The sequence below is a fragment of the Cyprinodon tularosa genome, unplaced genomic scaffold (genome assembly GCF_016077235.1).
Source record: "Cyprinodon tularosa strain WSP-4 unplaced genomic scaffold, ASM1607723v1 ctg84, whole genome shotgun sequence".
Lineage (NCBI taxonomy): Eukaryota > Metazoa > Chordata > Actinopteri > Cyprinodontiformes > Cyprinodontidae > Cyprinodon > Cyprinodon tularosa.
The window spans coordinates 3721561-3735853 of NW_024039607.1; the positions used below are offsets into that span (position 1 = coordinate 3721561).

At 33.3% G+C, this 14293-nt stretch overlaps 1 protein-coding gene across 1 annotated transcript; it reads left to right on the top strand.

Annotated features, from left to right (window-relative positions):
- Window positions 1-1783: 1783 nt before the first annotated feature.
- Window positions 1784-12822, top strand: rgrb (retinal G protein coupled receptor b). Its single transcript, XM_038272824.1, has 7 exons — window positions 1784-2192; window positions 5953-6109; window positions 7670-7791; window positions 9384-9537; window positions 9650-9767; window positions 11726-11839; window positions 12407-12822. The coding sequence occupies exons 1-7, from the start codon at window positions 2117-2119 to the stop codon at window positions 12545-12547; spliced, it is 882 nt and encodes a 293-aa protein (XP_038128752.1). The 5' UTR covers window positions 1784-2116; the 3' UTR covers window positions 12548-12822.
- Window positions 12823-14293: the final 1471 nt, after the last annotated feature.

Below are 14293 nucleotides of genomic sequence, written 5' to 3' on the forward strand. Positions count from 1 at the left end.
GTAGGATCTGAATGAATCTCAGTGAAAAAAATTATGCAACCGCTTTTGGCATTTACTTAATCATATTTAGTTACTTTAACACAATTGTTGTATGACCTACCCTACTAAAAATGAAACAAAGTGTTAAAGTAACACAAATATGATTAAGTATAGTTAAGTAAATGCCAAAAACACTGTGGTACCACAAATATCCACTTGGTGCAGTAAAAGAAGTGACATAACATTTGGTCAACTGTATCAAATCCAGCGGTAAAACATATTCATCTGTATAATTAGGACATGTCCATAAGGATGTAATTAAAAACTCTTACCAAAGCAGATACTGTGTTTTGGTGAGGTTTAATAACGGATTGGAAAATATCCAAGATATTATGCTGTTAGTTTAATCTAAGAAAATATGCTTTCTCCAAGTTTTTTTTTTATTTATTTATTTGTTTTTTTAAATAGAAGCTAGTTTAGAGATTTTCCAAAATATGCAATCATAGTATTGTCAGGGATAGGTTTCTTAAGTAGAGGCTGCACCACATCATGCTAGTATCATCTTCCACATGCTGAGAAAACCTTAAAAAGTGAGGGGGTACAGGGTCAGAGGGGAAGGATTAGTTCAGATGGTCAGTTATCGGGTTCAATTTTGTTCAAACGTCTGGAAAAGGGTCTGACAAGAAGGGTCAGAAAAGGCGGAGCAGAGATTTTCTGGGGTACACCACAGGTTTTAGGTTTTTTTACTTTTTAAAATTAATGAATATGTAGATTTTCTTCTACGTTTGCAGATTCACTAACAAAGTTGCTGTTGGATAATTTACAATCTCAACTTCTTTATCTGTGTATTTTCTTCACATAATATGGGATTAAGTGTCAGTAGCATCCGCTAAGCAGTTTCTGCTCTATTTAACACCCGCAGCTGCAGCCTTTTGGTAACCTTGCCAACAGGTTACAAAAAGGTAGAGTAAGGAGTTTTGTTTCTGAAGATAAAATGAAATCCAATAAAGAATCATATGATCCATCCAGCATATTTTTTTGTAAACGATAAAAAATGAAAGGCTTTAAAGGTTTCTTATTTTTATTTTCTTCATCTTTAAATTACAAAATAAAAGCAGGCTATCTTACAATTAAATGGTACTCATTTGCACTATTTTGGCATTAAAGGTATAGTGGAGGATGTTGTTTTTCCGGATGGATCATCAAAATAACTGGTCCTCCTAATATTCAATCATTCTGGTGATATGCTTACATAAGGCCATCCTATGTGCTCCTCCCCTTTTTCACTTGCCGATGGTGAGTCTGACATTGTGGAAAAATTGTTAATATTTTTTGGGAAAGTAAGCTTGTATGAGTGATGCAAATAGATACTTTTGAACAGAGCGTGCACGAGGAGAAATGGGCTCGTGCATGCTCTCACAAACGTGATATAGGCGTTCACTCTAGGGAGCTGATACAGGGTTGTGCAGGTCTTTTTAAAAATGGTTAAAAATCCTCCACTATACCTTTTATTGTCTTGAGATCCTCCTAAATGTTGATTAAAAAACAACACACATAACCTGTTAATGGAAGAAAGGGCAAAAACACATGATTTATTTTCTGAATTTTCTTGATTGTTCTGATTATTTTCCAATTTTTTATTATTAATATTATTTTTTTGAAATTAAAATATATATTTTTTTTATTATTCTTATCAAAGCAGTGGAGCCACAGAAAAAGACAGCGGTTGTTTAAAGACAACATTTCCCATGTTTCCATTGTTTCCTTCCCTCACACACATAGAAAGCTGAAACAGTTAAAGGAAAAGCAAGGTTCTGTTTACAAGCAAAGCTGGTCTGCGTCCCTCTGATCAGATATTTACACAGCAAAGGTCTAAAGTTATTGTTTTCTCTTTTTTTTATGCGATCAGCAAAAGTGTCAGCGAGATTGCTAGAAATTTGCTCGTTAGGACATTCCGCCGAGGATTGCACAAAACAGAGGAGGGGGAGAGGTTTAACCCAGATTAGTCTCTTTATGCTTTTTCACGTGAAAGAGCCTTTATAAGAAGGCTTCGTATTGAAGAAACGCCTGGTTTGATTGTTGCTGCTGGAAAGAAAAGGACTGCTTTTCAGGTTGATTTAGGTTTGCAGATCCAAACATGGCAGCGTATACATTACCGGAGGGATTCTCGGACTTTGACATGTTTGCGTTCGGCTCTGCACTTCTTGTTGGGGGTAAGTGTGCAGATTTGTGCAAGATTTAAAGGGACAGGCTCTTAAAAAAATAACAATAATAATAATACATTTTTTTAAAGCTCCTGCATGACAAGTACAGTCTTTAAAATGTATTGTTCAGAGGCGTAGCCATAACTTTTTTATAAGGGTGTCCAAGCACCAATGTACACTGAGGGGGGACCGAAAGTGAATAGGATCCAGAACCTCAGGGTCAATCTACAACAAGAAAATTAATGGGCACAACATCTAAATTTTCTAAATAAAGATAAACTATACGTTCCTTTAACCTTTGCTGACAAATAGATGCATAAATATTAAAACATCTGTGCTTTCTAGATAAAAGGTATAGTGGATACAATTCTTTGAAGTTTGAGTTCTGGGGGCGAGCATCTTTTCCATTGACTTTTATCAATAATCATTCTGCATAAAATTGATATTTACAAGTACTAATATCTACGTAAATTTATTATTTATTATGTTTTATTAAAGTAGTTATTTATCAATAATTTTACTGAAGACTCTTAGAAGACCTGCAAAAACATATCATTTTCTTTTTTCCCCATATAATATAAATTCTAGTTCTGAGCATGAATTCTGTTCTTATCATCTTTAATGTTAGTATATTAATGTGCATAATTAAGCACAGTGTTTTTGTTGTCAAGTAATTGTTAATATATGAAAAATTAAAATGTTTGAAATATTCCACTTGAGAGTATTACTGCTGCCACAGTCTGTATTAGAGGGAAAAATATGGTAGGGGTGGACACAGGGGTATCCATTGATTGGCTAAGGCTGGCCATGGCCACCCCTGGCCCCCCATTTAGCTCCGCCCCTGGTCTTGTTCTATTTGGCCAGAAACTGCTAAGTTCTTGGATTTATCTTCAAAGAAAATGCACTAAATCACAAACACAGTGTCTGTGAAACATATTTAAGCTTTAAATGTTAAGAAAGTCAATTGCTACATTTACAGATTAAGATAATATATTCACACTTTCTGCTGTTGTCATTAGGGCTGAAAGAATCAGATTAATCAAGATTAATCGATTATTGAAATAATCTGCAACTAATTTAGTAATCAATTAATCTGGAGTGTAGAGACTCTAAAACATGTTTTTAGCTGACAGAGGAAACCACTTAGAGCAGTAATTATATCAAAATGTAAAAAAATATATATGTAAAGAATTTTCCTTTTATGATTAAAAAAAATAAATACTTTTTGCATGTCACTATGCTCTATTCATATCTCCTCAAGTGGAAAATATTTAGTTTTACTTGGTTTACTTTCGTAAAAAATCTTCTTCAAAGAATCTTTGGCTGTACGATGATTAATCGACTTATTTAAAAAAAATAATCGACAGATTAATCAATTTGCAAAATAATCTTTAGTTGCAGACCTAGTTATCATGCCTTTTAGTTGCAATAAAGTGTTTTGCAGTCAGATTGAATGTGTGCAGATATACTAGTTTTCATCATCTACAATATAATAAAGTAATGAGAAAACGGCTAACAGATGATTATTTAGAAAGATGACTAGATTGATTTGACATCAGAATAGAAGAAAACCTGGGATGCACAGTACATCCTAAGGCATTACACAATATGCAAAAAGGTAAGTAGGCTTTAACACCTTGTTGAATGTTGCAGTGACACTATCCATTGTTGTCATACATCTTTTTCTGTATCTTCATCACAATGTCTAATTTAGTCTCAATAAGCTTTTCCGCCTTTCTTATTTCAGGGCAGGTCCATTGCTTTGACAAGTTGCATTTGCCAAATGAATGAAGGAATGGCACTTACCTCCCCTGGAAATTAATACATACATTCAATTAACCTCACATTTCTTAATCAAAATAATTTTTGTTGTCTGATTTCATATTTACAGCTTAAATGTGCAAAACTGAACCATCATTATGAGCAGCAATAAAAGGTGTGAAAACACTGATCTGTGTATAATTTGATTATTTAACAGTTTTTCGACTGAAAGGTCAGTCAAATCATTTCCTTCTTCACTGAATATTACTGCATGTCTAAAATCTGATCTGAAGGCTGCATTCTTTTCCTGTAGTAATATGAAGAAAGTCCAAGATTACCGGTTATGTAATTAAGGATTATATGTATTATAGTCACACCACTTTCTATCACTTTCTCTCATTCCAGTTCTATTAAGTATAAAATAAAGGCAAACACTAATTCTACCAGCTGCTTCTACAGAAAGGAGAGTTTTTTTCTAAAAAGAAATTGAATGTTTAGAGTACTGTTTGACCTGATTAAATGTAACTATATCATAAGTTGAATGCTCCCTTCTGAGTTTAAGGAAAGGTTTTCTGGTCCAGTTTGAAGGCCTATCTTTGTCCTATAAGGGGATGGATTGGAATATAAAAGATAGATATATTTAATTCACTTTAAAGCTAACTTATTAATGCCAAGGGAAAATAAATATTGCTGTACGTGTTTCCTCAACATGTTGTAGATGTTAATGGCAGTAAGCAAGAATGATCTCCTGTTGCAGTCAGTTTTGCAGCAGGACTAGAGAAACCCCTGACTAAGGAGACATTGTTGGTCAATGGCAGTAAGAGGAAAATAATTCTCACTGTTTTCCATAAGGTTTTTCCTTTTATAAAGAATTCTTCTTTGTTAGATCATCTCTACAGGAGTTACCAAAACAGAACCAACCTTCTTTAGGTACTTCTTCAGGTTAGTTGTTCTAATGCTGCTTCCCCCTAACTGATTCATGTAGTTGGCTGGCTAAGATGTTTTATCTTAATACATGAGATCATGAGTTTGATCATCTGATAAAGTCTTTTTATATTAGTTTAAATCTATTGCAGCTATTTGCTGATTTAATCATCTTAAGAGCGTATCTATGTTTTGTAATGTAATAATATGATTTGTAGGAAGCTTCACTATAGTGAACATCCACTGTGTGACACCAGTGTCTTACTGCTGCTGACTCTTAGGTCAGAAACCACCACCTGAATAGTGTTATACTTTTTGACATTATCTCTTTAATGAATATTGAGAGAGATGCCCTGTTATAACACAAAAGTAGATTCTTATTATAGCTATAACAGTCCTTTAGATTATTTCTCACTTTAGTTTCAGAAATGGGACACCAAAAATGTCTTAAAAAAGCCAGATTTATACTTAACATATCCAGCTTCATCAACCAAACAAACAATGCAAACAAACAAATAGTGATTATCAGTCCTTAGTTTCAGTCAGGAAACACCGACTTCATCACTAGGTTACTATACTTACAGTTAGAGTGCTTTGTCAATTTATACTCTAATAATTGTACTTTTCTTTTCCACTTGTTAAAGCCAGAATCAGAACAATATTATCAACACTGTCCTTGTTATAAAACTATTTCCATGTTAAAGCTGTTTCCACATTCAAAGATTTCAAACATGCAATACATCTATTGCATAAAGAGCCGAACTACTAATTTGCATTATTGAAAATTAACTTTTTACATGTACTAATTATTTATTTTTAAAGGTTTTCTAAATTTGAAAATCATTCAAACCATATAAAAACACAAATATTTAATGATGGAGGATTTAATCAGTGTAGGATAAAAGGTTGTTTAGAGTAATTGAAAAGGTCTATTGATAATATCTTTAAGCTACCTGCAGTAAAGTACTTCTTGTTGGTAAAAGTTCAAATCTAATCTATTTGTTATAAATGTAAATAGTCCAGAGTTTGAAATTTGGAGTATGATCACAAATTAATTGGGAACTTGACTTGTTTTCACCCTCAGGGATGCTGGGATTCTTCCTCAACGCCATCAGCATCCTGGCCTTCCTCAGAGTGAAGGAGATGCGATCTCCCAGTAACTTCCTTGTGTTCAACCTAGCCTTGGCTGACATCAGCCTGAATATGAATGGACTCACAGCTGCTTATTCCAGCTATCTCAGGTATAAAACAAGATAAAAAAATGCTTTTTTTTAAACATTATCTATCCTTAATGTCATGCGTTTGAACAAGATGTACTATGTTTTTTTAATAGTCTGTTAGAATTTGAACACAAGAGCTCATTCTGCTCACAACAAGCCAGTATCTGTGCTTTATAATCCAGGTTTAAATCCACTTTGCTTGGAATGAAGGTTTTGCAACCAAATCTGTGGAGTTTTAGTAACTGGATAACAGAACTTAACATTAGGGATGGGAACAACAGAAAAAAAAAACCTCAAAGGTTTTTGTCAGGCTTTTTTCCATCATCTTAATCTTTCTTTAATACCATATTTTTTTTTTTAAATATCATATTGCATGTTTTTCATATCTTCTTCTGGCTATGTTTTGTTTACTTGCAGCATGCCCAGATTGACACAGGTAGGGTTTTCTGGCTTATATTCTCTCCTCCTCTTCTTTTAATTTTATTATGTAACACGTTTAAATCAGGGGTGATTTCTCATTGAATAATAGGGAGGCTAAACCTCAATTCAATTCCGTTCAGTTTATTTCTATAGCGCCAATTCACAACACATGCCATCTCAAGACACTTTAAAGAGACAATTGAACCAAATCATAAAATCAGATTGGTTTAAAGTTTTGTATCTAAGGAAAACCAGTTGATTGCATCATCTCATTGACTCGAAGGCAATCCTTCACACCAAACATGCTTGTAGTGACAGTGGAGAGGAAAAACTCCCTTTTAACAGGAAGGAATCTCCAGCAGAACCAGGCTAAGTGTGATCCAAACACAGCCAAACCTCCCCAGTAAATTTAGTATAATTATTGGTAAAATATGACTTGTCAAACTTAATAAGTGCATTCATTAAACTGCATTATATATGTGCTAAAACACGCTTGTCTTTTTTTGGAGCAGCCGGATGCTGCCTGTCTGTCTCTAAAAGAAATTCCTGTTGAGGTTGAGCCTCTGTCTATTGAAGTAAGCAGCCAGAAAGTAGAGCTGTGATTGGATAACATGCCAAAATACGTTACTTCCAGTGCGGCTAAACCTCTTAGAGGGTCTATGTAGCAGGGGCAGGTTGTGAAAGTTGTGAGTGCTAGATGCTGCTTAGGAAACATACTTAAGGATTTTTGACTGACAGTGGCCAGACAGTGAGGATCTTTTCCTCATGAGTCCAGAGGGAAAAGTGATCATTCAGTCATAACAGTCGTCTTAAGATGAACTCTTGCCGATGTTTCTGGAGTTAATTATTTCAGAGAACAGCTATTTTCACCTGTTATAGTAATATGTTTTATGTGTTCCAACATTTGCTGATGCAATACATGACGTTTGGATTTATTTACACCATTGAGCCACCCCTATTTCAGCGATCAGCAGGCGCCACTGGTTTAAATAAATCCCACAGTTTAAACATGCCTGTGACGTCAAGAAGCCTTTGTTTTGAGGATTACTAGTGAGAGAGAGTTAAACCAATGTTTAATCTGTTGAGAAATCCCTCTGCTGTTCTTTGTGCCAAAATGATGTAGTAAAGTGGACTATGACTTATTTTCCTCATTCTTTCTAGGTACTGGCCATTTGGTCAAGATGGTTGTAATTATCATGCCTTCCAGGGGATGGTATCGGTTTTGGCTTCGATCAGTTTTATGGCTGCAATTGCTTGGGACAGATATCACCAGTACTGCACCAGTGAGTGAACTGAGCTTTTTTTGCTAGATCACAAAAGTTGCATGCATTATGATTTCCCTTCCCCAGCTGAGAGGTACGCCTTTTTAATAAATTTGCCTTTGTAATAAATACAGAAATAAAAAAATGACAGGCATAAATAAATGGCGTTGAAGAAATATATAGGATAAAAAAATACAAAGGAAGAATAAAACAGACAAAAAAATTATATCATGCACATAAATAAATACTTTAAAAAAATAAGTAATAAACAAATACATTTGAAAATTATAATGGACAATAAATAAGTATGGTAATAATACAAAGGCGAATGAATAAAGAAGCTAATTAAAAGAGTTATATACATTTATGTCTCACTGTATGATTTAATTTCTACCTACATTTATTAGTTTATTGTATTTTGTGGGGGAAATTATTTGTATGCTTTTTTATTTATTGAGCATTTATCTATTTCTGTATTATTTTTAAATATGGCAGAGTTGGTCCTCCATAGGTATTCGGCATGCATTGACAACTGAATATAGAACATCTATATCAGAACACCTCAGTGTATAAATAATTATTACTATTATCATTAATTGAATAAGATATTTTAGCTAAATCTAAAGGCTTTACAAAGGATTTTGTCAGAGGTATCAAATTATGGGTTAAGTAAATCAAGTTTCTACAGATAATAAACTTAATTAATTAAAAAAATATATTGTTCTGTCAAAGGTTGGGCTCTGCCTTAGGGACTAGCGATAGAAACTAGCGTTGGCTTTAATCTCTCATATTTACATTGTGGTCATTATTATGGATTGTTGCTTTTTTAATAAATTAATACTAAATATTAACCATAGTTGCAACAATTAAGAGATAATTCTTTCATTGTGTTTTAGAAACATTCTTCACTTATAAACTCAGTTAAAGATAAGGTTATTGGTTTTTAAAGTTTTAAAGAGACACAAAGTATCCAATCTATGCGGAAAGGTCTCTTTATTATGAAAAAAAAAAACAATTGTTTTAGAGGAAATTATCTCTTTTGCTCCTGATAAAGCCACATTTTCCAGCATTAGTTTCTACATTATTTACTTTAAAGCACACTGGGATTCTTGACTTATAAAGGGTGTAATATAAATAAAGTAAATAAAGCTTATAGGACCAGTTTTGTCCCTGATCAAGTCAGAAGTTGCCTAACTAAGCCACTAATCCTGCTTTATAGCTAAGGCCTTGGTTCAAATTATTGCAAATAAGGTCTAATCTAAAAAAAAAAAATCTATATTTTATATTTTCCGGCAAAAAATTGGAATGTTTTTTTTTTCTTCTCTATTTTCTATCTGACAATGTCAACATACGTTTTTAATAAATAGTCTTTACTCAGATTGAAAAACTCTGAATAAGGACATCAGTACAAACTTTAGGGATAGCATATTAATCGATCTTAGCCTTAAATAATGCATTCAATTAACTCAGTTTTTATATAATAAAACCAGACTTTGAACTTTCTTTTAAATTTAATTTATTAGAAAAAAGAATGAACAGCAAATTGATTAATCTTCAGTTTAAAAAAAATGTTATTTCCAAATGCTGTAACCTAATCTAACTTAAAATCTCAGGGCAAAAACTCTTCTGGAGCACAACGGTGACAATGAGCTGCATCATCTGGATTCTCTCCATATTTTGGGCTGCTGTTCCACTCATGGGCTGGGGGGTCTATGACTTTGAGCCAATGAGGACATGCTGCACCCTTGACTATACCAGAGGAGACAGGTAGCTGTTTAAAATTACATATTATTCTGAGACTGATGCTCTGATGAATGGCAGCTACAATAAGTATTTCACTCCACAATGTATAACTGTAATACCCTTTTCTTTCCCACAGGGATTATATTACCTACATGCTAACCTTGGTGGTACTCTACCTGACTTTCCCAGCTGTCACCATGTTGTCATGCTATGATTCCATCTACAAACACTTCAAGAAGATTCATCATCACAGGGTAAAGATGCTGAAAAAAATGTTCAGTGCAGAACTGAGTCCAGGTAGAGACAAATATAGGCAGGAAATGACTGATAGATGTAAACATAGAGAGATTAAAAGTCTGTCAAAAGTCTGTTATTATTATTTTTATAGCATATTTTGAAAACATGCTGATTAAAGAAGTTAACTACTAGGTAAAGAATAATATAGGCATTATCATATAGGCCATATCTTTCCAAGCAACATTTGTGAAAACCCCATTTTGCTGACTAAAGATTTTATGTATAAGCATTTGACTTGACTTCTGTTTATTGCATACAACATTTTTTTAAACAACATGTTGCATGTGTTGTTCTGGAGCTAGCTCACAGTTAGCTCTATATTTTCTTTACTATAGATCTGGATCAATAACATAAAAAATGTTGAACAAAGCATTTCAGATGCAGTTCAGACCTTCAAATTAAATTTAGTAGGTTAAACAAAATAATGCCTAAAAATGTAAGGAGCTAAATAATTTTTTGGGGGCTCCAAATTACTTGAACAAATTAATTACATTATTAATAAAAAAATACATACACTGTCGTTTCTGGACTATAAGCTGCTACTTTTTTCCAATGCTTTTAACCATGCAGCTTATATGACGGTGCGGCTTTTCTGTGGATGTTTCTGGAAGTCAAAATTGGAAATGAAACTTTACAAATTCACACATTTTGACATTTATTTGCTGCATTAAAACTGCCGAACCAATGAACAGAGTGGGCACAACTTCAGACATCCCAAGTTTTAAAAACTCATTTCAGGGAAATGCTTCAAACTCAATGCTAATGCTGACATTTTGAATCGAAAAAGCTTCCTGGATGGGAAGCGAAATGTGTTCAAACTTGGAAACAAAATCCAGTGGATTGTTTTTTTTTACTTTTTTAGAACTTGCCTTTTATATGACAAAAACTTTTTATTTCAGTTAATGGGTAAAACAACAAACTTTTTGTTAGTGTACAAATATTTATTCACTTACCTTTACTTAGTGCCTTTCCCAGTCAGAATACTCCAAAGAGCTTTAAATTATATTCCGTCATTCACCAATTCATGCACTGAGGGTGGCAAGCTAGATTGTTGCCACAGCTGCCCTGGGACACGCTGACAGAAGACAGGCTGCCGTAAACAGGTGCTACTGGGATTATAAGTAGTTTCATTTTTTTGCTTTTTTTCTACACATCTGGGACTGGATAGAAAATTAAATTAAAATTATGGGCAGTGTCATATGACTTAAAGCAAGCGTCCCTTAGCCAAAAGTAGTATACTTGAAGTAAATTCTATATTAAGAATACTTGAGTATAAGTTTAGAAAGTATACCGAACAAAGTACTTTTAGTGTACTTGAAGTATTACTAAAGTAACACTTCTTCGAACTAAATTGGGACATTTTTAAGTTTACTAAAGTATACGTAAAGTATACTTTAGTAAACAATAATGTAAACAATAGTATAGTCAAGCACACTTGACTATTCTATTGTAAAGTATATGAAATATAGTTTAGAATAAATAAACTCTAAGTGCTCTGCCTGATTTTAAGTATGAAATTAGTGCACTTTCAGTATACTTGAATAAACTACTTTTTGCGAAGGGGTGGCTCAAATGGTTGACTCCGCCCATATTTTGGTTTAAATACTGTAAAAGGTTGTACCCTTTTTTAGGTCACTTAATTAATTTTTGCATTGTGATGAAAAAAAAGATACAAATTACTTTAGATTTTACTGACTTTTGTAAGAAAGTTTTAAGATTTTTCTTGAATTTTATATAACATGAAAATAATCATGACAGACTTTTTTTTTTCTTGTATATAAATTCTGTTTCACAGATTCCATATCTCTGCAATGTAGCTTAGTAATGCTGGACATTAGGAAGCATTTTGGTGCTTCTAACTTTAACCACAGGACACCGAATACACAGTATGTAATACATGTCACTTATTTTCCAGTTTAACACCAGTTTGCCTTTGAGGGTGATGCTGATGTGTTGGGGCCCCTATGTCCTCATGTGCATCTACGCCTGCTTTGAGAATGTTAAGCTCGTCTCTCCAAAACTTCGAATGGTAAGTTTTTATTTGGTTTAATACATGTTAATTCATCCGAGAATCCAATCCAATATATATATATTTTATATATATATATATATATGTAATTTTCTTCCATCCTATAATATCTTATTAAAGTTCTATGTTTTTGTACACATTTTGAAAAGTAAAAATTATTTTTTGATTTTTATTATCATCTCATCTATACACTAATCTAGAAAATCCAGTAATTGGCTTCTTTTCCATATGTGGGCTAAATTGGTTCTACTGCTATTGAATTTTATTTTTACTTGCCAAAATATTTTTTCTTTATGTTTTAAAAACAGCAAATGTGGTTTAATTCTGTAAATAGAAACAGAAAAAGCAAATTTTAGGGAAAATGATGGTATCTAATAGACTGATTTTATTGTTGGCCTGTAAAGCTAAACCGATCAGTAAGTTTTAATTCAAAGAAGTCTAAATACTCAAAGCTACTCTTCCATTTGGAGAATAATGGTCAAGTTTTCCATTTCTTGATTGTCCCTCTAAATGCACACAAAATGTTTTTTTTTTTTTTTTTTTTTTTTTTTTTTTTTTTTTTTTAAGGTGCTTCCAGTTGTTGCAAAGACAAATCCTATCTTCAACTCCCTTCTCTACTCGTTTGGAAATGAGTTCTACCGAGGCGGCGTTTGGAACTTCCTCACTGGACAGAAGATTGTTGAGCCAGATGTGAAGAAGTCCAAATAAAAAAAATTAAAAATGCACCTCCCAGCAAAAAATGTTAAACTGTAACTTGCTGTTATTGTAGGGCTCCTCATACTAACACTAACTAATTACATTGTTTCAAAGCAATTTAGATGTTCGCTCACTTGTTCTTCTTTCCCTTATTTAGATGACAGTAAATCATCAGCATAGTCTTTCTGTATGAGCCTATCCTCGTATTGGATTAGTGTAATTTAAGATGTGCTCCTCAACATGCATGTTCTTTCATCTACATTCAATTAGTAAAGAAATGCTGCTGCTGCTGCTGCTTGTCTGTTGTGTGCTGTTTTAAAGCTGATAAACCTGGTGACGTCAGGTCTGTTTAAAGCAAGGATGCAGTTACTGTGTTAAGACTATCTTATAGAATTACACCACACCTGAGGTACAGTAAGTCAGATCACTTGTTTCACATACACTCCCAGTATTTCAGCAGATTCATGATGGAATACGTTTGTAGATCTTGTAGAGGTTCATATCGAATTTGATTCTACTTTCAGTCCCTGTAAAGGACGGTGCAAATTCAGCCTTTTTGGTCAATGGCAATCAATTTGGTCAAAGGTAAATGATAGAGGTAGTATTAGTTTATAAGAACAAATTTTTAAAAAATATCTAAAGGAAAGTTTAGTGTACAAAGAAGAGGATTCAGAGATTTAAACAAAGGTTTAGTTTTTTTTTGTTCATGCAAGAGATTCATTAGTCATGGATGACTAAGCCCATTGTCTGTCAGTACCTAATTATAACCACACTACAAATAACCTTTAAAGGCAAAGTCTTAGTTACACTAACCCTAGTGCTCTGGCCTAGAAGTTGATCGTCAGCATGTAAAATCCTGTTAGTGGCAGCCTATTGGAGAACAAGATGATCATTTCTGATGCAGCTTTTAACGTTCAGCTTTAAAGGAAGGTGTTACCAGTTTGTAAAAAATATTCAAGTTCATAGCTAGGGATAAAATTGGATTGTGTGGCATTTCTATGTATTTAAATGAAACTAAGTGCAATCAATCGTCATTAGACAAGAACAAAATCATAGCAAAAGCGTGAAGTAAAACATGGTCAGAAAATAGAACCATAAGCCAAGATTTAACATCTGTACAAGTACTTTTCAAACTTTTCACAGGTGGGCAAGACGATGGATGTGGAAAAAATGTAAACGTTTTTATCCAATATGGGGGTACATACATGAAAAAGTGTGTTAGCTGCAGGTTAAATCTATTCTAGGGCTTTACTTTGATAGTTTGTCATTAAATCAAGGCAAATTGTTTTGTTCAATCAAAAATAGGTAAAGAGATGTTATAATGTAGGAATAGAGGAAATGGAGAAAAAATATGTTAATGGGCTTAAGTGCTAATAATTAATAGTGTTGGGACCTTAAGCTAATCCCACACATTTTCTGACTAGGAGTTTAGAGACTTAATTAGATTCTGATGCCATTCTTAGGTCCATTACTTTCTCTCACTAGGATTTCAACTTCAGGTGTTTTTTCCATCTAACAGCAAAAGGAAAAGCATAAATTTGTACATTTTGGTCGTATTCAATTTGAAGTTCTAACCGCTAGAAATATTCCATCTTTTTAGACATTTTGGGTAATCATTGTTCTTCATTTATGATCAAACTCTCATGTAGGGTTTTCATCTTTTCTTACAAGCAGTGTACTTTTTTTTATTGCTATCTGACAGGCGCCACCTGTTTTGCCTTTGTTGGTACTATACCATTTATTGAGTTTTTGGTGTAG

What these genes read in the sequence shown, in the direction of transcription:
- rgrb (XM_038272824.1), top strand. Translation starts at nt 2,117, where the DNA reads ATGGCAGCGTATACATTACCGGAGGGATTCTCGGACTTTGACATGTTT. An exon ending in GCTTATTCCAGCTATCTCAG is followed by an intron (nt 6,110 to 7,669) that starts GTATAAAACAAG and finishes CATTCTTTCTAG; the next exon opens with GTACTGGCCATTTGGTCAAG. An exon ending in ATATCACCAGTACTGCACCA is followed by an intron (nt 7,792 to 9,383) that starts GTGAGTGAACTG and finishes TTAAAATCTCAG; the next exon opens with GGCAAAAACTCTTCTGGAGC.